General features: G+C 44.1%; 1 protein-coding gene across 2 annotated transcripts in view; it reads left to right on the forward strand.

Moving 5' to 3' along the window:
- The window catches only part of PXYLP1 (2-phosphoxylose phosphatase 1), a 396,884-nt gene that overhangs the window by 169,367 nt on the left and 202,023 nt on the right, over positions 1-25,494 (forward strand). For both annotated transcript variants that reach the window (XM_086943994.1, XM_086943993.1), the window contains one exon: positions 23,595-23,756. In XM_086943994.1, coding sequence (XP_086800120.1) covers positions 23,595-23,756 — 162 coding nt within the window. The remainder of the gene's footprint in view (positions 1-23,594; positions 23,757-25,494) is intronic.

The raw sequence follows: 25,494 nt of genomic DNA on the forward strand, positions 1-25,494 counted from the left end.
GGGAGTAGTCCGGTCACGTGACTTCCCAGGCATGCGCAGGGGCGCTTACTAATTTACACTCCTGTGGGCGCCATCTTTGAATGTGGTGTTTCTGATGTTTATATCAGTCTCGTTACTGCTATTTACAAAATGTTTTACCCCAAACCAACAGCTATGTGAACTGAATTAGTTGCTGCGCGCTCACATATGAGTAACACCATTGATGAAGGGATATTGTCATTACAAAGATCTTAAAAGATGCAGCAATGTTGACAGTGCCTACATGCACACCATGTATCAAGCTCCACATGGCTGAGCACTGGTCAGTAGCAGTCCGACCAATGTACGGGCTCTTTGTAATTCTTGCGTGCATGGCAGGAATTGACAGATCGAAATTAGCACTGATCTCAAAGATTAATGTCATTGTCGTTATGGGGAAAGACACAAACACAGGCATGATCATCACTATGGAGCCTATGGAGCTACTTTCATCTTGTGTATACTGCTCAACACTGCAGGACACCGGTCAGATCAGCCAAGCAAATTACAGTACACACCATTATGGACAGCAAATGACACCTGAATGCATGAAGGTACTGACCTGATGGTACTTAGGTGTTCCTGAATACGCACTTTAATTTTTCGTGTGGTCAGACCAATATATTGGAGACCACAACAGCAGAGTAATCTATAAACCACATTCGTGGTGTTACAATTGCTGAAGTGGTTCAGGGAAGGAAGGTAAACTAACCACAAAATTGGTCCAGCATTGTCACAAAGAAAAACATGGTTTCACTTGGACCGTACTTGAAACAGTGAAGGGCAACCCACAAAACATGGAGACAGTATTGCTAAACAAGGAAGCAAGATGGATTTATGGAGAACATAGTGACACACAGGGTCTAAACGAGATTATTGAATGGAACAGACTGAAATAAATCCATGCTGGCTTATGAGGACGGTCATTTGTCCCCTTAGCACCTAGACACGCTTCATGCATTCAGGTGTCATTTGCTGTCCATAATGAGTGTGTACTGTAATTTGCTTGGCTGATCTGACCGGTGTCCTGCAGTGTTGAGCAGTACACACAAGATGAAAGTAGCTCCATAGGCTCCATAGTGATGATCATGCCTGTGTTTGTGTCTTTCCCCATAACGACAATGACATTAATCTTTGAGATCAGTGCTAATTTCGATCTGTCAATTCCTGCCATGCACGCAAGAATTACAAAGAGCCCGTACATTGGTCGGACTGCTACTGACCAGTGCTCAGCCATGTGGAGCTTGATACATGGTGTGCATGTAGGCACTGTCAACATTGCTGCATCTTTTAAGATCTTTGTAATGACAATATCCCTTCATCAATGGTGTTACTCATATGTGAGCGCGCAGCAACTAATTCAGTTCACATAGCTGTTGGTTTGGGGTAAAACATTTTGTAAATAGCAGTAACGAGACTGATATAAACATCAGAAACACCACATTCAAAGATGGCGCCCACAGGAGTGTAAATTAGTAAGCGCCCCTGCGCATGCCTGGGAAGTCACGTGACCGGACTACTCCCGGTCTCGTTGCAATTAACATTTGGTTAAATAACCCTGACAGCGAGCATCCGGCGTTCCTGGGATGATTTGAGGTCCTGGTTCCAAAGTTGTACGGTAAGGAGAGGGGTGTAAGGCCTGAGTAGAAGCACCCGGCGAGGCTGAAGAGAGACATGGAGAGTCCGTGAGCACGGGTTACTCTCTAATTACTGTTTAAATATTCGGAAGCAGGCGCGTTGATTTTCACGCAGCTCAGCAGTAACATTAGAGCAAGCTAAGCTTCCCATTACTTTTCAAGCATTCCGAAGCTGGCGCTGTGATTTTTGCGCAGTCAAGCAGTTACATGAGAGCAAGCTAGGCTTTCCATGGGGACATTGTTTGATTTTTAAGCACTGTCGAGATGAGGGAGAGAGTTTTTCCACATCAGGGTTGAGTGGGAAGCAATCGACTTACGAGCATGTTATGCATTGAGTGCTTTTACAGTTCACTGATGTGGGCGCTCAGCATAGGTTGTTGATCTGGTGGTTTTACCCTTTACAGATTGATGTACCAATCGACACAAAACAAAGTGGATGGTGGCCTGATCAGCTGGTATGAGTAGACAGGGCTGAATCAGGGTAAATAGTGCTTTATTATTATTTTTGACCCTAATATTTTTCTAGAGAGATAAGATGTCCAGATTGGTGCTACAACAAGGTTTTTAATGGTTCTATACGGGTGTGTTGTTGTTTTTTCAACTCAACAGTGTCCAGAAAGAGGTGTCCACAATCGGTGCAGTGACCGAGTGTTAATACCCTGATGAATCTGCCAAAAGCATTGGGGCAGTGAAACATGTCGGTATCAGGTATTGGTATGCATATTTAAGCTACCAGCCGTTTTAATTCACCAGCACACACTAATACAAATAATAAAGATATATAGTGAGTGTGTCTGATGATTTTATGTCACTCGTCTATGTTGGTCACACTAGTTGGCTATTGTTGTAAGCTTTCTGTCTAGCACCGCTTTACACGCATTTTTGCTTTTGTGTTGTACACTTTCTGTGTTTTGTACACTTATTTCTTTCTGGATTGGAATGGCAACCGATGATGAGAAAGGGGCATAGAATTGGTAAAAATATCTGCCAAGTTCCCCGAGGGTTGTTCGCCCGTGAGGTGCCTTCCTCTCCACCACACATTTTTCTCATCTCTTCACCTGTTTGAGTGTGGAATGATGGACTGTCTGACTGAGGGCAGTTACCATTGGACACTTTGAGTTGATTGCCACCCGGTAATTTTTAAGTTTCCAAGATACAAACATTGCTTTGTGTATGGACAGCAAGACATTAGAGAAAACACACCTCACTGTGAAGAGAAAGGGGGTTGCTTCTGGTACATTGTAATAATAGGTCCAGAGCAAGTGTACTCTCGTGTCGAGTAAATAGTGTACCTGTCCTGAGTACAGGGATCTTTTTTGTGAATTATTGTTTAGAGTGGAGGGCGATCCCGTTGGTACTTTCTGTTTCCCTCTTGGCTCCTTTTGTGTTTTGGTAAGATTCAGGCTTAATCTGTTGAACCACAGCGTATGGTGCCAACCTGGCACTGTGGCGCTCTGAGGCTGTGACAATGTGTCTCGGCAGGACACCTTACATTTTATATTGTTCTATAAATATTTTAGCATGCCTAGAAACTTGTTTATTATCCGGGTATTGAAATCCCTGAATTTTACGCAAACTTGCACGGCGCTCATGTTTTTGCTGCTGCTCCCTAATTAACATGTTTTATTTGCTGTCTCCTGTTTCTTTCGAGCTGCACTAGCATTTCAGACCTAACTGTTTACTTTTATTGCTGGTATTGGGGGATTCTCAATTTTCAATGATATTAATGCTGTTACTTACAATTTTCTAATGGTTTTTGTTATTAGCCACATCATGTGTATATATTTTTATTTTTATCAATGTCTGGGTCATGCTATTATGCTCTTTGTATGGTACTATTCACAACCAAATAAAGATTTATGAAATGAAATTAAATGAAAAGTGTACTCATGAGGCGGACCACCTAACTATGATCACTAGGTATCAGGTTCTAGGCCAATCCCGGAGACCTCCAATATAGCCCTCTGCTTGCATAGTAAGGATAGACCTAGACAGATATATAGTTTGCATTGGTTGGGATGTTCGCCCTATACAGTCTATTAGTAATGTTAATTACTTTGTTTAGTTGCATCTGCCTAATGATCACAGCACATTTGCTTCATAATAGACTACGATAGTTTCAAAAAATATATTGTAGCTTCCTTTGTGTCTTTCTTTTGTTTACTATGGACATGCATGAGTGAGTTAGGAAAGGGGGGAATCTGTTTCCCCAGTTCCCTTGGGGACTAGAGGGTCATGTTCAAGTTTGCCTAAATCACCTGTTACTCTGGAAAGGTTAGGAGTTCATCTGAGACAATGTGACCGGATTGGGCCGACAGGCACTGACGTCTAGAGAGACTCAGTCTCTTCACTCTGACGTCCTGTTGTCCACAGTTCTATGTAAGCAGCGGAATCCATACAACATTGTATTTTGTTTATTTTTAATCTGGTAATAACCCAAGATGGATAAACCTATTCATGGAATTTTTCAGTCATTTTGGTGGATTCTGCGTGGTAAATGTCTTCTTCAGACTTTATTTGTTTTAGTCGTAGAAGATGTGAGAATTCTAAACTTGGCTAAACTGCCTTGAGCAGTTCATGTTGGAAAATGTAATTTCGCAGACCATTATTGATATCAATCAGTTTGGGAAACACTGGTTTTGTATTTACCCTCATTTCACTATAAGACACATCGAGGTATTAAATTGATAGCCTTACTAACTTTATAGGTAAATCTTATATAATCCTGGATCTTGTTAAAAAATGTAGTGTTTCTTTTAAGTTGTGCCTCATCCTTTCCATACCAAAAATATAGTGGTGAAAAAAATAATATCCTTCCAAATCTAATCTAAATGTGTCCTCATTGAAACATTCTCCACTTCAAATGTATTCATTGAGTGCTTAGTATAAGAGGCCTCTACACTGGAACCCATATAAGGTTCCAGTGATTTGCAAATAATATTTGTCATTTTGAAAAACATATTGGAAACTGTTATTAATATTTTAATTTTATGGATTTTAGATGAAGGGTATTTCTGCTTTATTCACTTAAGAGTTTAGGTCTGGGAGTTTTACTAAATCAGATAGTCAGCAGAAAATCCGATTTTTTTTTAATTTTATTTTTTTTAAACAGATTTTATTGAATTTTCTTTTTTTTAAAATATTTTTATTAAGATATTTTGCAATTATATACAAGGCACGGCATCATTAATAAAAGAAAAAAGAAATAATGAATGCAGAACATTAAGAAATAAAAACAGTCAATAAACCATCAACAGGCGAGATAAAGAAAGCGACATACAGTTAAAAGACAGAAGTAAGATAGCTTGAACCAGCGTTTTCTTCTAGATTGTTTAACCTAGATATAATCACACAGAGTTATCCTTTCCTAATCTTTCCACACAGTCAAATAGATTTCTCCCCTTATAATCAGCATAACCAATTATATCTCATATATGAACCTTGTTGTAGACAGGCCTCGATTTTATACTGTTAAATCATCTTTCCACCGTGTTATAGGATCCCATATTATCTTACCTAACTTCCTTCCCCTTTTTCCCTTCCTTGCATATATCTCTTTCTCCACGTTGTATGTTATTAATAACTTAGCCAGCCATTTATGAAAAGTAGGTGGTATGGGGTCTATCCATGCAGAGGCTATACATAATCTCATAACAGACATTGCAACAAATAGAAATTCCCTCCCACAAAAAGGTCGTACATCCTCAACATTGACTCCTAGTAGAATGGTTCCAGGGGTTAATACAATTTCAGTTCCTAAAATTTTGTTTATGAAACATTCAATATCTTTTTTTAGTAAGTCTAGATGAGGGCATATAGCAAATACGTGTTGTAAATCAGCATCCAAACTTCCACACCTATAGCACGTAATGCCCACTGTACCTCCCCATTGTGCTATTTTAGCGGGTGTAAAATATAAATGATAAAGTGTTTTATAATGTTGCGCCTGTAATGGTGCTGAACATAACAAGGAATAACCCTTTTCTAAAGAGATACCAAAACTTTCAAAGCTAATTTTAAGATTGTCCTTCCATTTTTCGCTCCATTTTTGATAGTCGTCCTGTTAAGCTTTTATCAGTTCAGCATATAATCTTTTGATTGTGCAATCTTGCCCCCCTTGAATTATCTCCATAATTGCATTACGCCTGAATCCCAGAACGCCTCCTTTTTTGTTTAGGAGAAAACTCCTAATTTGAAGATATTTAAAGAATTGCCTAGTTTCTAAGTTAAATCTAACTTGTAAATCTTTGAATTGGAAAATCCCCTGCTCCCCCTTTATATCCCCTATAGTTCTAATTCCCCTGTTTTCCCATTCTGCAAATATAGATCCCGAAAAAATATCTTGTGGGAGGGTTGGATTATATGAAAGTCTCGTGTATGAATTATATTTTCCCAGGCCAATTTTTTTAGCGAAGCTTTTCCAGATTTCATATGCTCCTATAATCGTCTTAAACTTTGTCCTCTTGTAGTAGCTGGCCTCAGTGAATTTCAGCAGAACATCCTTCGCTTCCATTCCCAAAGTTAACCCATAGATTGCTAGTGATCCAAATTTGCTCCACTCTTCTGATTCCTCCCCTCCCAGCAAACCAATCATATTCTGTAGAGCCGCCGCCCAATAATAAGATTTTAAGTCTGGAACTCCCCAGCCTCCCCTTTCTCTCGGCAATGTCATGAATCTGAGGGCTCTTCTCGTTTTCCCCTTTGCCCAGGTGAATCTATTTAGTATACACTCAAGTTTTTTAAATATTTTACCATCAAATAAAAAAGGTATTGCTCTAAATAAATATAAACATTTTGGGAGTATCAGCATCTTTACTATATTCGACCGTCCCACTATTGACAGGTGCAACTTATCCCATCTATCCAAGTCTTTCTCTACTTTCTTGATCAAAGGATTAATATTCCTCTCTACTAAGATATCCAGGTCTGACATTATGATGACCCCTAAGTACGTGCCTTCCTGCACCACTCGATTGTCTGTACACGGGGTATATGAATTTTTTATTATCTGTGTTTTAGATGTATTTAATTTATACCCTGATATCTTTCCGAATTTCATCGCCTCAAGTTCAAGATGTTCTATAGTTTCAGAGGTATTTGGAGAAATCACAGCAATGTCATCTGCGTAAGCTAGAATTTTACACTGCCCAATGACTGCTGTTACCGGAGCAATCATCTCGAATGTCTCTATTCTGCGTATTAATGGGTCCATATATATGGCAAACAATAACGGTGAGCAAGGGCACCCTTGCCTAGTCCCTCTTTTTATTTGAAATTGACCCGTGTTTCCACCATTCACTCGTAGAGTTGCTACCGGTTCTAGGTAAAGAGTTTGTAGGGCTTTAATAAAGCCCTGTTTAATCCCTGTTCTTGCTAAAGCATACCAGAGATAGTCCCAGGAGACCCGATCAAATGCTTTTTCTGCATCAAGTAGCATCACTGCAATCGGGTCTCCTGTGACTGACGTTACATCAAGTAACGTTATTACTTTTCGTATATGGTGGGTAGTTCCTCTCCCTGGTATAAAACCATGTTGGCAACTACTGACAATTTTATCTATAACTTTTGCAAGCCTTGATGCCAATGCTTTAGAAAAGACTTTTACGTCCGCATTGAGTAAGGTTATAGGCCTGTACGATCCAGATTTTATTGAATTTTCAACGTCCCAGAAGGGCGGGGCCCAGCAAGCAAAGTACAATTGAAATACAGAATGGAAAGTCCCTGGGTACTGTATAACACCCACCCCCAAGGTCTGCAGAACATCAGGCCACGGGAATCGCCCATCCCCCCAACCCCAAGTGCCCACCATACATACTTCAATAACATTATATGTACAAGCTAAAGAAATTCCAGTCTACGTCCTTTTAGCACTGATACTTTAGACAGGTAAATCACTCACCACCAGTTGTTCAATAGGGTCCCGGGTGGCTGTTTGCGATATTAAGGACAGATCAATACCCCTGTACTTGGCCCACCTAGACCAGATCATCCAATGCTTCTGTGGACACCCCCTCGCCTGGAACACAGCAATCTCCGCTGACATGCACTTATCCAGGGCCATTTTCCAGTTGGTTATACAGGGCCGGGACGTATCCTTCCCTTGCTGTGCTATGTCCCACTTAGCCAATGTGAGACCCAAATACAGAAGGTGTCATTTATACCTGTTCCCCCCAATGTCTTCTCTGCTGTGGTTCGGCATTGTAGGTGATCGCTTCGCAACTGAGATTTCTTGTGGCACGTGTGTACTTCTCGAAAAGCTTTTATTGGAGATAGCATACGAGGTGTTCTTGTACAGTCCATTTCAAGATGATGCCCTAATGATGCTAATATTAATGATGGGAAGAAATTACATTTAAGGACCTTAAGACCTAACACAAAAGAAAGTTGTTTACTGACAACAGATTTCTCTCGAATTATTAATACAGTGCATTAAATGTTGTAGAAAGCGGTTACTATCCTGCATGTGACAGGGTAATTACTATATATCCTTTGCCGTAAATTGTGGAGAATTAGTAAAAGAATCCTCAGGGTGTAGAGAAAATTTGGTATGATATCTGGTGGGTCCTGATGAATGTAGTGTTCATCTGTTTCGTTATCCACCGAAACACGTTGACCAAGGCTGTTTAGATCCTGCTATATGCAGTTGTCCTAAAGGGTCACAGAGACTGATTACAACTCTGTTTCACATTGTACATATATATGCCGTTGTGATTGCGGTATGAATGCAGTACAAAAGGTATGAATGCATGTGAGTTGGTTTCTATGTTTGTGGTGTTTCTCTTCCTGGGGGTTAGGATTTTATATGGAAACACGATTTCAAATTGTAAAGAAAATTATTGATGCTGAGAAATTGTATTTTGCCAAGCTCAAATGATAAAATAAGTTATAAAATAATTTTGATAAAAGAAAGAAAATGAATAAACAAAGTTAAATTATTACAAATGTTTATATGTTTATGTATTTTTGGTTTACCTCATAAACAGCCTGTATTTGAACTTATTATTGAATCACTGAAAAAGAAATAGAGGTCACCAGGGAGTTTTTCTTGTTGTGCTGTCTGAGAGCCATACCACCACTCATAGGAGATGCGAAGCCCAGTAGTACGCACGGACGTCTGCTGCCACAATACCACCACAGTACGTGGACTGTATGCACGTTGCCACTCGAATCGCTCCCCCTTGCCAGAGGAATCTATTCAGGAGTGCGTTAATTTGAAGAAACCACAACGGGGGATAGAGTATGGGCAGTTCAGGAGCCTGTAGAGTAAGCGCGGCAGAGACACAATTTAAAAAAATTCTGACCTGCTGTACAGCGATATAGGCAGTTGAGACTAGATCATAGTTTCATCCCGGAAGGCAGGGAGCAGTGGAGCTATGTTATGCGCCTAAGTGGCGCTGGGACACCGCGTTATGAAGACCCCGAGGTACTTAAGGCCCGTAACCGCAATGATCAGTTGCGAAGCCCAGGCCTGACTTCTCTGCTCGTCATGAATAGGGAACAGTGTAGATTTGAATGGATTGGCACAGAGATCGGAGGTCTCCCCAAAGACTCAAAGAATTTGGAGGACACGAGGCCGAAGGGTCTGACATGAAGAACAGGATGTCATTGATGTAAAGCGCGATCCTGTCTGAGTACTCCGGTGTCCAGTCCAGTCCCCTGAGGACCGAGTCCAGGCGCACCCACACAGCTAAGGGCTTCATCGCTAAAGCAAATAGGAGAGGGCATAGGGGGCACCCCGCCTCCTGCCCCTGTGGATCGGGAAGGGGGCCGAACAGCATCCGGCCGCACAAGCCTAGGCGGTGAGGTCTGTATATAGTAATTTCACATATACCAGGAACCTGGGTCCCAGGTTAATGGCTTCTAGAAGTTTAAAAAGGTAGGACCCACTAAGAGTGTCAAACGCTTTGTCGTTGTCCGCCAACATGATCGCTGCGGGACGACCTAGGCGAGGGGCCTCTGCGACAGACTTGTGGACCCGCCTAATATTGCGTCTAGTGGAGCGCTGTGGCATGAAGCCTGACTGGTCCGGATGCACCAGATCTTGAATGCAGGTGCGGAGGCGGTCGGCCAGGACCTTCACTAGAAGTTTGGGCTTATATGGGACAGTGCCGCCTGCAATTTGTCTCGAGTGATGGGTTTATCCAGTTCATTGCATAGGTCATCGGGGAGACGGCGAGGGGGGATATCAGAGAAAAAGTTGTCTATAAAGGACTCTACTATTACCTCATTCTCCTCATAGAGGGCCTCGTAGAAGCCGGCAAACGCTTGGACTCTGCCTTTGGGGAGGTACACATAGGGCCGTCTGGGGACTTCAGGAGAGGAACCTGCGTCTGGGAAATCCAGACCTGACAGCCTATGGAGCATCTGACTGGACTTGTCACCCCATTGATAGATCCTGTATTGGGTCGCCAGCCACCCCTCTTTAGCGCTTTCAGTATGCAACTGATGGAATTGCTGTTGGAAGTGTAAGAGATTCCGGTGGGTACAGGAATCAGAACCCTCTACCAATTGGGACTGTAGGTGGACCTGGTGGTCCTCCAGCTCCCTCATCTGCGCCCAACGCCGCTGTTTTTCCTCGGAGAGATAACTGATGTCTGCCCTCCTAATTGTGGGCTTAACCGCCTCCCAGAGGGTGACTTGGGATGGGGAAATATCCACATTGAAGCTGAGGTAGTCTGCGATCGCGAGATGTATCATCTCTTGATAGTCAGTGTCGTGGAGCAGCCAAGGAGACATGCGCCACTGATAAGGGGCTCGATGAGTCTGCAGGCGCAGCTTGAGTTGGGTCGGTGAATGATCGAAGAGGTCTCTGGGCATGATGGATGTGTGTGACACTATTTGTATGTAGCTATGTGGGAGGAACATATAATCTAAGCATGAGAGGGTGGGGTGAACTGACAATGCGTAGGTGAACCCCGCTTCAGAAGGGGGAAATGCCCGCCAAGAGTCCGTCCAGCTTAGTGTATGTGCCAGTAAATTCAGTTTGGATCAGGGGTATATCGGGCGGCTTTGCACGCCATCTGTCAAGAGGGGCCATGATGTCATTCCAATCTCCACCCAGAATCGTCAAGCTGCATGGAAGGTCCCCCCAAAGCTGTGTAATTTTATTTATGAACGTCTGACCTGACGGTGGAGGGGCATAGACACTCCCAAGCGTGATCTGTTCTCCGGCTATAGTACCAGAGATGATCGTGAAGCACCCGCCTGGATCCAACCAATGTTGTGCAACATGAAGCGGTACTCGGCGGTAGATGAGTATCGCCGTGCCACGTGCACCCATCGCAAAGCCGGAGTGGTACACCGTGGCAAACCCATATCTGGATAGACAGGGGGCTTTAGTGCCCAGAAGTTGAGTCTCCTACAATAATAGGATGTCAGCTGAGTAACGCTTCGCTAAGTGAAGCACCTCTCCACGTTTGATCTTGTTCAGCATTCCTCATACATTCCAAGCAAGAATATGGAGTTCTCCTAGCGGAGATTTACCTGTGACGTGAGTCATCCATGATCTTCGAAGGGTGCAGTGATCAAATGTGCATCAGTGATGTAGCATGGAATTGTGTGTCTGGTGCGCAGAACATAAAACAAACAACCTGAAAAACATACAACCCAACATGTCCCACCCGCTCCCCCATCAATCAATCAGGAGTTGTTTAAAGCGCAACTACTCACCCGTAAGGGTCTCAAGGCGCTAGGGGTGGGGGGGGGGGGTGGGGGGGTGCAGGTTCCATTCCTTCAAGGAGGGGGTCTGTCAAAGAGCCAGGTTTTGAGGTTTCTTGCGAAGATGGGGAGCGATGTTGTCTGTCTGAGGTGGAGCAGAAGGGCGTTCCATGCTTTGGCCGCGAGGAAGGATAAGGAGCGGCCTCCCGATCTGGTCTTTCTGGTGCGGGGGACCACGGCGTAGGAAAGCTGGGCTGATCGTAGGGTCCTTTGGGGTGCGTGGAATTTGAGTCGGCTGTTCAGGTATGCTGGTCCGGTGCCGTGGAGGGCCTTGTGTGCGTGGGTGAGCATCTTAAAGGTGATTCTCGCCTCGACGGGGAGCCAGTGGAGTGTGCGCAGGTGCTGGGAGATGTGGCAGTGTTTTGGCAGGTTGAGGACCAGTCTTGCGGCGACGTTCTGGATGTTCTGTAGCTTGCGGATGAGGTTTTTGTTTATTCCGGCGTAGAGTGCGTTGCCGTAGTCGAGTCTGCTAGTGACCAGGGCGTGAGTGACTGTCTTTCGGTGTTCGAGGGGGATCCATTTGAAGGTCTTACTAAGGAGGCGGAGGGTGTGGAAGCAGGAAGATGAGACAGAGTTGATCTGGCGGTCCATTTTCAGCTCGGAGTCCAGGATGATTCCCAGGTTGCGTGCGTGGTCTGTGGGGGTTGGCGGGTTTCCGAGGGCGGTGGGCCACCAGGTGTCGCTCCAGGCGTCGGGGTTTGGGCCCATGATGAGTACTTCTGTTTTGTTGGTGTTTAGTTGAAGGCAGCTGTTTTTCATCCATTTGGCGACGGCTTCCATGCCTTCTCGAAAGTTGCGTCTGGCGGTGTTGGGCTCGTTGGATAGGGAGAGGATGAGCTGGGTGTCATCTGCGTATGACACGATGTTGAGTCCGTAGGTTCTGACGATGGGGGCAAGTGGAGCCATGTAGACGTTGAAGAGAGTCGGGCTGAGGGAGGAGCCCTAGGGGACTCCGCAGGTGATCGGTGTGGGGTCCGAGAGGAAAGGGGGGAGTCTGACCCGCTGCGTCCTGCCGGAGAGGAAGGAGCAGATCCAGTCGAGGGCCTTGTCCTGGATTCCTGCATCGTAGAGTCTGCGTATTAGGGTGCGGTGGGAGACTGTGTTGAACGCCGCTGATAAGTCGAGGAGGATGAGGGCTACTGTTTCTCCTTTGTCCAGTAAGGTGCGGATGTCGTCTGTTGCGGCGAGGAGGGCGGTTTCCGTACTGTGGTTTTTTCTGAAGCCGGATTGGGAGGAGTCGAGGATGTTGTGTTCTTCAATGAATGTGGCGAGTTGGCTGTTGATGGCTTTCTCGATGACTTTCGCTGGGAACGGGAGCAGGGAGATGGGTCTGTAGTTTTTGAGGTCGGTGGGGTCCGCTGAGGGTTTCTTTAGGAGGGGGTTGACCTCTGCGTGTTTCCAGTCGTCGGGGAACGAGGCGGTCGACAGGGAGCGGTTGATGGTTTGGCGGAGCATGGGTGCGATGGTGTTGGCGGCTCTGTTGAAGATGTGGTGGGGGCAAGGGTCCGTGGGGGCCCCTGAGTGGATTTACTTCATTGTCTTCAGTGTGTCTTTGGTGGTGAGGGCTGTCCAGTAATCAATCGCTGGTTTCCGGGTGTCGGGGTGGTTGGTGAGGGTTCAGTGTGTTGGTTGTCTTCGTCGAAGTTGTCGTAGATGCTCTCGATTTTGTGGTGGAAAAAGATGCTGAGTTTGTCGCAGAGGTCTTGTGAGGGAGGGATGTCGGTAGACTCGCTGGTGGGTTGGGCGAACTCCTTGATGATGCTGAAGAGTTCCTTGCTGTTGTGTGCGTGGGTGGAGATTCTGTCTTCAATCGCTTTTTTCCTCGTTTCTCTGATGAGTTGATGGTGGGCGTTGGTGGCGGCTCTGAAGTTGTTGTGGGCTTCTGTGGATTTGGTGTTTCTCCAGGCCTTTTCAAGGCGGCGGCATGTGCGCCTGGACTCTCGAAGTTCGGTGGTAAACCATCTGGCTTTCTTGGCACGGGTATTGTTTTTCTTGAGGGGGGCTATGGTGTTGGTGCTGTCCGAGATCCATCTATGCAGGGTTCGGGCTGCGGTGTTGGGGTCGTCGTTTTCCGCGATGGTTGGAGTGGAGTTGTTGAGTGAGGAGGTGAGCTGGTCATCAGTGATTTTGGTCCAGTTTCTTTGTGGAAGCAGGTGCTGGTGTCTGTGGATGGTGGGTGTTCTGAAGGTGAAGTGGACGCAACAATGGTCGGTCCATGGGAGTTTGGTGGTGTGGCTGAAGGTGATGGAGTTTCCTGTAGTGAAGAGGGGGTCGAGGGTGTGTCCTGCTGAGTGCGTGGGCTCGGTCATGATCTGGCGGAGTCCAATGTTGTGGAGGTTGTCCAGGAGGGATGTGGTGTTGGGGTCCAGTTGATTGTCGAGGTGGAAGTTGAGGTCTCCCAGCAGGGTGTAGTTGGTGGATGCGATGGCCTGCGGGAAGATAATGTCCGTGATGGAGTTGGCGAAGGGTCCGCGGGGTCCAGGGGGTCGGTAGATGAGGGTTCCTCGGAGGGCGGCGGTGGGGTTGGCCAGTATCTTGAAGTGAAGGTGTTCCATCAGTTCTGTGGACTCGTCAGGGAGTGTGCTCAGGCGGAGGCTGGATTTGTGGACGATGGCGATTCCTCCTCCTGGGTGGATGGGGCGGTCCTTCCTGGGGATGGCGATGGCGATGTCCGGTCCCGAGGTGGTGTTGGTCCAGGTTTCGGTGAAGAATGCTACGTCTGGGGTGGTGCTGTCGAGGAGGTCCCAGATTTCTGTTGCGTGTTTGTGGAGGGATCGGACGTTGAGGAGGATGCATTGCAGGGTCTTCGGTTCGGTTGTGTTCTTGTGGGCGGGTTGTGCTGGATCCGTGTTCTTGGCGGTGCTGCAGGTGTGCCGGCAGCGGTGACAGCTGAAGGGTCCATGGGTGTCGGCTGGTGATGCTAGCTTGCAGTTGTTGTTGCAGCCTGGGTTGAGTGCGTGGAGTGCTGCTGGGTCGAAGCGTTGACGGGGCGGAGGTCCAGGGTTCCTGGTGCTGGTTGCGGACGGGTCGCAGACGGGCGCAGACGTGCTTGCCTTTGACGCGCCTTCGGTGCACCAGCGGCGCGCCCGCAGTGGCCGCGCAGTGGCTGCCATGAAGTAGGGGTCGGGGAGGGATGGACCGCTGGGAGGCGGGGAGGGGAGCTGGATTGGGCCGGTCGTGCTGGGGGGGAGGTGCCGCGGGGGCAGCAGCGGCGGGGAAAGGTAAAGGGAGGAAAGAAGGGATAAAGAAAAAAGGGAAAATAAGCAGAAATAAGGCACAAAAGAGCAGAGATGCAGAAAAGAGCAGAAAGTTGAAAGATAGAAAGGGTAAAAAAACGAGTGAAAACGAGTGAAGGAGCAGAGGGAGAGAAAGGGAGAATGGGCAGAAATAAGGCGCAAAAGAGCAGAGGTGCAGAAAGGTGAAAGATAGAAAGGGGAGAAAAACGAGTGAAGGAGCAGAAAGAAAGAAAGGAGACAGAGGTCCACTGGACCACCAGGGATGAGGCGCAGGGAAACCTGCGGGTGGAGGAGGGCCTCTATCACCAACACTGAAGAGTGCAGGGGCAGGGGCACCTCACTTAATGGTGGAGCTGCGAGGATGGGAGAGCAATTTCACTGACAATGAGTCAGTGGTCTTGCTCCCCCCACCCCCATACATCCAAAAACAAGGAAAATCTGTTGCGGTGGAATCCTGTCCCAGGCCCCAAACGTGATAACCTAAGCAGTTCCCCCAATGGAGCCCCTCCCCCCACCCAACATTACCCAAAACGTTCAGGGCGTACAATATCCGACACCTTCCAGGGCCGGTGAAAGGACCCCAACACGTCAGGATCTGGTACTACCCATCAGGGAACTACCGCCTTCTACAGTGCCCTGCTGTTGACGAAAAACAGGATATGTCCACAGGCCAGGGCTATCTCAGTCTGTAGTGCCCAATTGGCCCTGGGCACCCAATTAGAGCGGGATCTAAGGCGCCTAGCAGTAGTGTCTCTGTCCTGCCGGATGCTCCGATGTGAGCCCTGCGAAGAATCCGAATCAAGCTGGGGCGGCGAGTGTGGCTTGAGGTTGCGCTTCTCATCTGTCCACGCGAAGACTTCCTCCGGGAATTCAAAGAAGAGAGTCTTGGCATTGTAGATCACTTTCATCCTGGTGGGAAACAGCAGCGCGTAGGACAAATTCAACTCTTGGAGCCATCGCTTGGCCGCCACAAAGGACTGACGTTGCTTCTGACCCAGCCTGGTGTAGTCAGGGAAGACCATGATGGGAAAAATCAGATTATTTTTAATAGGTAAACCATTAGGACAAATGTGAGTCTTGTATCAATTTGGAACTAGGTTATTTTTGCTCATTCAAATTTGAATGCCATTTGGAGAGTCTGTGGTTATATAAGTTCTTTGTTGACCAGGAGGAGTTTCACATGTGTGTACTTGTGTATTGTTTAGGTACATGTAGTGATATAAACCTTTGAAGCAATCATTTAAGTTAGAAAGACCATTTAATTGTAGGAACAATTGGAGAGATGTAAAAATTCCTTCAGGACACCTCTAATTATTAGAGCAGGTACTGATTTAAAATGAATAATTTGTACACATGGAGTACAGCTTGAAAAAAACGTTAGCCATTCATTAGATGTTATTTTGGCAGATAATACTCTATACCTCTTATTCAAGAACTTGCATCAAGGGGATGAAGACTATAATTATGCCGATGATAGCAACTCTTGCTACCCTTAAATGGTACATCTGCTTCCCAGACTGATTCCAAAATGTTGTGCAGTTCATTAGTAATTGGATATGTGCCAGTTAACTAAAACTGAAAACAGGCCAGCCAAAGATTGTCATACTAAAGAGTACAGTGAATCTCTGGCATTAGCTTTACTGATCCGCACAAACAGGATTAACACTAGTACCAAAAACATTAACGGAAAGCCTTGGAGTTAACGTGGATAGCTAACAATGAAACCGCATTCTAGCTCAACAATATTTAAATATACAGTTATGCTGAAGATGCTGGGGAAAATAGCCCTACTTCTCTCAGTAAAAGCATGTAAAATGATTGTTATGGCAGTGATATTATCCAGACTGGATTATCTCAATTGGATCTACCTTGGGGTCCCCAATATCAATTTACAAAAGTTACAAGTCATCCAAAATGAGGCCGCTTGATTAACATGTCAACTTCTGCTCTCCACTCATGCGACTCCACTGTTGCAGCAGCTTTGCTGCCCCCCAGTAAAGCAACGTGTTTAATTTAAAACTGCAAATAGAGACAAAACCAATATGCTTTTCAATTTACTAAAGTAAATATATGTATGGAGTGTAAAACAAAGCAAGCCAGTCAAGCGTTTCATATGGGATTGCTATGTAGATGTGCTTTTAAAAACAATAGTTGAAAAGGATTGTGCTGTTACTTTTTTTTCTTTTAATACATTCAATACATGGAATTAAAAACATCCTGTTAGCAGAGTTGGTAAAATATGTGACAAACTTTAGAGGACATCTAAGAAATTTGGACAAAAATAGAGGTGCCGCTCGTGACCAAAGCGAAGTGCTGACTGTGCCTTGTATCGCTACTGGAGTAGCCTGCACTGTGAATAGCTGTTGCTGCTGGATATTATCGCCCCAGAGACCTTGCTCCTTCCGTGGCCGCAGAGGAGAGAGAGGCGCCGGCCCCGGGACTGCGAGGACCAGCATTCTCCACCTACAGCTGGTCCTCTTCCCGCGAGTGCCGCGCCCCCTCCCAGTGCCACGCCCTCTCCTCCAGGGAAACTATATCACTCCCATCCATCACGCGCATCGCGGGACGCGCGCGGGCGGCGCCGGGCGAAGCCCGGGCAAAGGGCGGGCCGTCTGTGGCCGTCCGGGGACGACCGAGGACGGGACGGGCCACCCCATTTACGCCTGGCTACAGAGGTACTACAAAACTTATACTGTGAAACCAATATATGAATACATCTTAATCTTGACAGAATCACTTGTATTACACATTTGAAATACAGATTTCATAATCGGATAAAATCAACTGTGGTTAATATATAATCAATTAGACCTCTGATCTCAAATATGAGGGCGATAAAAAAACTTCGCTCACGAACAATTTATTCGAAGCGTATGGGGACTGAAACCGCTGTCACAAAGACGGCAGCAAATTCATTGAAATCTGGCCATCTTTCAAGTACTCCAGCTATAAATACGTATTTTTCTACTCTTTCGAAGAGAAAAACTGTATTTTCACTTTCAACTGAAACACAAAATAAACTAGAGCCATCTACAAATAAGGATCATTACGATTCTTTACCTCTCTTCGTACAGAGTACTGACAATTTAGGTCGCACTAAATCTGAAAATAACTTGGCAATTATTTCCGCTATAGGGAAAGACCAAAATACCCACGTGGAAACAGCTCAAATAACTCCAATAATCCCAATAAGTAAACAGGATTATGAGCTACCCTCTGATGTGTTTACGAGTATGAATATGAAGCAAGAACAAGAAAAATTCGAAATATCATTGAGTCAAATACATCCTTTAACTAGCTCACCGGAAAAATCCCCTATCCTATACCCTAACCAGGACAACTTTACTGATCCTATTTTTTCACATTTAACCTTCGGAAATATCACTTCTCCACTCTCAAAGGCGCTTTTTACATTGCAAGAAATATTGGAATCAGTGCTCATTCATCTTGGCCAAATTCTTGCTAATTCCGATGAAACCTTGGACGTGCAAATAGGAATATTGAAATACCTAGTTGCGGAAAAAAAGAAAAAATTTCTAAATAACGACATACCAAAAAAAACAGATCTAGTTGAAACACTAACAGGTGAAGATCTTCAAAACAACGTCAATATAACTCCAAAGCAGCGAGAAGCTAGTACACAAACAACCAACATAGAAAAAATCGTGACTAAAACAAAGGAACTAAGAAAGAAGAATAAACCTCTTATTACATATTCTCTCAAAAAATTGTTCAAAGAAGAATCGGAAATCAAAACCGGAAACACTAATAAGCATTTTTCAATCTTCTCGTGCAAAGAGCCCAACAACAAGCAGGATCAGGGTATTATGGAAAACAAAGTAGAGCCATCGGGCATTACCGTTGAACAGAAAAATAGTCAACTAAATCAAACTGAAAAAAAAGATGAGAAGGAAAATGTTGGGGGGAAGAAGAAGAGAAAACCACTAAGGAGAATACAAAGGAAAAAAGGAAATAAATTGAAATTTCAAAAATTCACTCCCAAAATCTTGATGAATTCTTCAGAAATTCAAAAATCTCCGCTGTTAACGCATTTGAATCCAAAAGCTGAAGAATTCTGTCCAGCGGTAGAATATAGAACAACAGATCAAAGCACTAAGGCTACTGAAGAAGCGAATATTATTATTACGCAACCATGGGAAGGAATAATATCTAAACATCTAATCATTGAGGAACTGTTCCCTACTGACAAGATGCCATTGAACCGCGGTAGAATATTGAACCTTTTACAAGAAATGCCATCACTGATCTCACTGACAAGTAACGAAATTGACTTAGTTCTCTTTCCTAATAAAGAGAATAAGAAATTAGCCCAGGTCTCCTTTTTCTCGCCAGTTCTACCTGGAATCATACTCAGGGAGAAGGAAATCCTTCATAAAAATGGTTACGATGTAATTTCCGTAGTGGATCCCACACCTACTCACAACTTAAACAAAGGTACCCTGGGACAAAATAACCGAAGAGATGAATTCCCTAGTACATCCTGGGGAGAAATAGTTTCAAATTCCAACAGAAAAGACTCGCTAAAAATACAAGTAAAAGAAGGAGAGAGGTCAGTATGGTCCAGGGAACTAAGACCTACCAATAATGAGAATACGACTAAATCTTGGGCATGGTTATCTGAAACCCTAAATAGTAAAAAAATTGTTAAACCTCAAAAAAATCAAGTTTAGCAAAGGTATGACGATACTGTCCTGGAATTTGGCTGGGAAGATGGACAATAAAATGAAGTATGTAACTGATACCCTCCCTGACATTATTGGTCTACAAGAAACATGGAATACTAAACCTTTTATTCAAAAAGGATACTATGTTTTTGAAACCCTGGCAAAAAATTCTAGAAGGGGCCATGCTAAAGGCGGTTTAGCAATCCTATTAAAAGAAGATTACTCTTGGTCGCAAGAATTAATTAATACAAAGATGGATAATTTACAATGTCTAAAAATATCTCTTAAATCCCAAACATCACCCACTTTTTTACTACTCTTTAACATCTATGCGCCTCCCAGCACTAACTGCGATCTGTTGTTTGAACGCCTAATGGAGACCATCTCCCAAATCATTGAAGAACAATTCAACTTGCCTTATATTATAATGGGAGATATGAATGCAAAAATATCAAACTGTGAAATAAAGAAATGGGCTCTACTATTAAATGAGGAATCCTTGGAAATATCACTCCCTGTACTCCCAAAAGGAATGAAATCCGATAAGAGAGGTCGCGCATTATTATCATTTCTCCCAAGAATAAACGGGACTATCTTAAATGGTAATATACATGGCGATAAACCAGCATCGTATACGAGGCAGGGTAATGGATCTCCCTCTATACTTGACTACTTCATATGTGGGATCGGAGAAAAAGATCGAATGAGTCAACTATTAATCACATTCAATGAGGAAAGTGACCATGCTATCCTATGTCTATCAACTGAATGGATTCTACAAGCTACTTTCCAGTATCAGCCGATATTTCAGAAAACAAAAATGGAAGTAAACGCAACGAGGGGCAGAATTTCCTGGGGGTCAGAAAACTTGGATCATGTGAGGCTATTGGTCTCTCAAACTAATTTGTTGACTACTACATATTCAGCCGATCCTATAAAGAACTTTGCCTGCATAATAAATAGGCTGAAACATGCACTACAAAGTAAGTTAGAACAAACAAAATTATGGAAAAGCAAACGAAGTAATAACCACAAAAATTCAAACAAACCAGTCGTAAAACAAATCAACAGGTTGATACGTGCCCAGTTTTTGAACTTCTCATTCACAAATAAAAAGGAAATTAATAGATTAAAAAATCAAATAAGGCGAGAAAAAACTAAACAGAAAAAACTGAAACAGGACTCCAATTGGATTGAAATCCAAGAAGCAGCCAAACAAAAAAACCAGCGCAAATATTGGGCCCTGATCGCAATAATGACTGGAACCAAGAAAAAGTTAGAATCAACTCCTGTCACAGAAGAAGACTGGGAAATTTACCTCCGAGAGCTTTATAGTCCCAACAAGTTGATTAATAATGGCGAAGTTGAAGTGCAATGTCTGGGAAAGAATGACATAAAAATCAATAAAACGTCGGCATTGTCTGTCTCTAAGATCATAAGATGGGCAAGAAGCACTGGCGCATCGGGACCCGATCAGATACCTATCAAGGTCTATCAAATTGAGCACAAAGAGTGGGGACGGCTACTTTCGCCACTATTTAACTATATAATCGACAGTGGCAAAATGCCAATCTCCTGGAAGGGGAGTATAATCATCCCAATTTACAAAAAAGGAAAAAGAAACATTCCGGGAAACTATAGGCAAATAGCCCTCATGGATGCCGTTGGCAAGATTTTCGCTGCAGAAATATTGGAACGGCTAAAAACTTGGGCATTTTCCCTGGGCTTAATCCCCATGTTCCAGTCTGGATTTCGTCCAAACCATGCAGTGACTGACAATGTAGCCATCCTCCAAACAATTCTGGACAAATATGTATCAGGGAAGAAGCAAACCATCTATGCAGCGTTCATAGACTACTCGACGGCCTTCGACCGAGTAGACAGACCGACCTTGTGGTTAAAACTGAGGAAAATGGGCATACCAGAACAGCTATTGCTCTTAATAGTGAATCTTCACAGTGACACTTGGTGCCGTATTCAAATGGGGAGTGATAAAGGTTTATCAAGGGTAATTTTTACATCAAATGGATTAAAACAAGGGTGCCTCTTGGCTCCTATTTTATTTTCTTTGTACCTAAGTGATTTACCAAGTAATTTACAACAATGTTTATGTACACCGCCAAAGATAGCCAACGAGTATATTCATTCCCTGCTGTATGCGGACGACATTGTCCTGTTCGATCTAACTCCATTTGGTCTTCAAAATCTTCTAGACACTTTACATCAGTATTCTAAGAAAAACTTTCTAATTCCAAATATTTGTAAGACCAAAGTGGTTGCTTTCTCTAAACAGAAGAAAAAGGTGAGATATGAATGGAAGTTGGGAGGGGAGAAAGTAGAGCAGGTAAAAGAATATACTTACTTGGGCAGAATTTTTTCACAAAATATGAGGAACAATAGCCAAATAGATCATTTAAAAAGGAAAAGTGACCTACACGCTGGGGCATTGTCCCGCCTATATTCTGCCACTGGACAAAGGCACTTTTCGGCACTGATTCAAGTCTATCGAGCGAAGATTCCACCGGTTGTCTCGTATGCTTCGGAATACATTCCTATTTATCAATGGACATATATGAACTTAATCGAAGGTAAAATACTAAAAAACTTACTAAAGTTCTCCACATCCACCCCAGTACAGGTGTTGAGACTGGAATGCAACATCACGAGTGCCTACGCTACGGCTGTAGCTAGTATCATAAGGTGGGCCTATAATCTTCTCCATTCTAAGGAAGGCACTCTTCGAAATTTACTAAAAATCGAGACATTTAACATCGGTTCCACCAATCTCACTTTTTTAAAAAATATGCAAGAGGCTTTTCAGCTAGCTAAAATCAGTGTAGAAATATTGTCTACATGGTCTCCAGCCCAACTCAAACTATTTTAAAAAAAATTCACCCCTAAATTGAGTTATGACATTGACTATTCACATTGTGTTAGCTTATCTTTGTATAAGACCTACGCAAACTCCCATGAATATAAGCAATACTTACCCTACCTAGACTATACCCTTACACATGGCGCAAGACGCGCAATCATGATGCTGCGTCTAGGAACCCTTCCTGTATTAACTCTTATTTCTACTTGGAGTTCAGAAAAAACAGCTTTATGTACCTTTTGTCAGGGGGGCAATCAGAACCTGGAACATCTTCTTTTCATATGTCCTAATACAGTAATTGTGAAGGCAAGGTTATTATGTCTTACACCCATTTACCGATCATGTAGGATCGTAAACTCAAAAGACTTTTTATTAATTTGTAAAAACCCCCCAAACGAATATGTTTGTTATAAAATTTTTAAATTTTTGAAAATTTCACTGAAAATGTATTAAATGTGAATGTATAATGTATATATTTTATTTTTGTGGTCCTCAATTGAGTACCGTAACAAAATAAACTTTGACTTGACTTGAGGTTCAGAACTTTCTTTCTTTTTTTTCTTTCATGACCAGCTTGTAGTTGGTGCCACATCATGGGTGGTACCTTCAGCGAGCTCTTACTTTTTCCAAAAACAGTTTGCATGCTGGGAGTACTTTTGAGCCCATCTTTGCAATTTAAAAAGCAAGACTACAAGTCTGAAAATGTAGCGCACTGTTTATTAAAATACAAGGACTGCCTGAAGGTGTTACACAAGAAGTCAGAATTGAGGGGTGAACCGTTATGCTTCATTTGTAGGCCCTCTTGTGACACCTACTCCCTGGAAAGACTTGAATGGCCAAAACTTGCTTATTGCTCATTATGGAGTAGCTTGCAACTGCTCAGTTTTCTTTTTCAGTCTTATGTTTGTTTGCATTCTTCAGGGACAAGCTAAGTGCTTTTATGCCCCCCCTTGACATCTATTAATACCCCTAGGGGAGTCCGCCCTATAATTTGAAGACAACTGGTGTACAAGGTGGCTCCATGGAACTGGCTCATGTTACATGTAAAGGAAGCAGTTTTCATTGTTTCTAGCCATCTCTACCCATATAGAGCAGATATTTGAGGGTTTGATTTCTCTTCTTCATTAAGCTGCACCCCTTAGATTGTGACCATTTACAGTCCGATCTCTTCCGTTCACTTTGCATCCATGTTACTTTTGGGTGTTGTAGCTACTCTTTGTATCATAAAACAGATGTCTGCAATGTCTTTAAGTTCCAATCTGCATCTGATTATAATGGTATTTCCAGTGCCTGTACCATATGCTTTAATAATTGTTGTCAAAATGATCAGAAGGTCATTGTTTTAAATGCTGTGTTTATCATGAGAACAGTGAATTGTTTTGAAATTTATACTCACATTTCTGCTTTTGTTCTCATATCATTTTAGTGCACCTCATCCCTGTTACGTTTGTTGAAGGAGATGGGTTAACAGCTAAAAACCGGAAGAGGATAATGCCGGACCCACTCACAGAACCTTCTGGAGTTGATCCATTGTATGAAGCCTATATGTACTGTAACCCTCCCAGTGCAACTGAGCACAGCATGGAAGGTAGGGTGAAACCCGATTCATTCACTTTGGTAAAAATGACTTTAAGATTCAAAGAACTGCTCTATTTAGCTCATCCAACGTAGTTCAGGTTACACCTCACAAATAGTTGACCACTAGACTAGAGTCCTCTTCAAAGAAATATAAAAGGGTCTCTTTGAGCCTGGGACTTATACAGTGTGAGTAACCGGAGTATACTAATAGTTCATTCGCATGTAGGGATACCCAGTTTTCCTTGCCTTCTCCCTAGTCAAGACACCGTTGAAGCCCATCTCGCTTGATTCAACCCAAGCGGCTTGATGTAGAGGGCAAAAAGCAAATATGGGAGGGAACATCCTGATATGTGCTCTGCCCTACAGCAAATGTGGCTGACCAAACACCGTTGCGCACATGTGAGCCACCAGATCAGCATGCGTGATTCTGAGATATGCTAGAAAATTGGCCCCATGTCCATTCACCTCAAAATTCGGAATAGGTAGCCTCAGCTTAGTGAGCAAAAGGCCTTTACAAAGTCAACCAGTATAATGGTTGAATTGCCTGATAAAGTGGGGGTCCCTCTCAGCAAAAGGTAGAGCTGCCTCATTATGCCAGATTGCTGTCCGTGGCATAAAACCCTTTTGGGGAGGATGAACTAATCCTGAAATTACCTTCCCAAGAAAATTGGCCAGGACCGTACCAAAGATTTTTGCTTCTCTGTTTAAAAAAAAAAAACTATTTTTATTGGCATTTTATACATAGGCATGTTAGCACATAGGAAATCAGAGCAAGTGAGCTCAGTGAGTAGTGGCAGTGGTCAACAGGAAATGCAACTTACATAGGAAAACAAATCCATACCGAGTGTACCGGGGAGGCAAGATGGCCGACGCTGGATTGCTGTGAGCAGTCGCACCTTTCCCCTCTCCAGCCTTAAGGACTTAGAAGCATGATTTTGAGATGCTGAATACCCTGAATATTCTGAATGGCACCTGAATGGACATTATACGGTGACTCTAACCTGCTTGGGGTGTTCGATACAGGGTCTGCCGTGAAATATATTCAGAGTTGTTGTCGGGTTATTGCCTGGTTCAAGAGAGGTGCTAGGGGCCTGATGAGCGCGCTCGGACTCAAGAAGAAACAGCAGGCGCAGCAGGTACAAGCGAATAAGATGCCAGCAAGGACGCCAAAGCAGGAAAAAGAGAAAGAAAAAATGATGCCGGGAGGAGTATCTGCGAGTGCGGAGGATGTGAGCAAACCCCCTCGCAACCCTGGCGCCATCCCAAAGATAGGAATCCCAGCTGGGGGGGAAAAGAAACCAGAGCAGAAAACCAAATCAGCTCCTGTGGTGCAAGTGAACACCGCAGCACAATGAGCGGCGACCTCCAGCAAAGCGGGAAGAAATGAAGAAAAGCAGAAAAATAAGGAGACGATGATGCGGCAGCCTACAGTCACGGAGGCCTTCTCACCGAGATTATCCTCACAGCAAGTAGAGGATACCACAGGCGGCAGAGGCAGACGGGACAGCGGCATCAGCGGCATCAGCGGAGCCGGTAAAGGCGGTGAGAAGCTGGATCATCGGGAGAGCCTCCTCGAGGACGCTGAGTGTGAGGTTGCTAGGCAACGGCATAAGCTCGACCCAGGGAGCGAGCTGGAGCGCGATTCAATCACGGACATTCACACGGTAGCCCTGACAGAGCAAGCAGATCAGACGCCACGGCCAGAAGGTAATGTTATCGACCCTGCTGTGAAAGGTAGAACAAAAACT

Source organism: Lissotriton vulgaris, chromosome 11 (assembly GCF_964263255.1).
Source record: "Lissotriton vulgaris chromosome 11, aLisVul1.2, whole genome shotgun sequence".
Classification (NCBI taxonomy): domain Eukaryota; kingdom Metazoa; phylum Chordata; class Amphibia; order Caudata; family Salamandridae; genus Lissotriton; species Lissotriton vulgaris.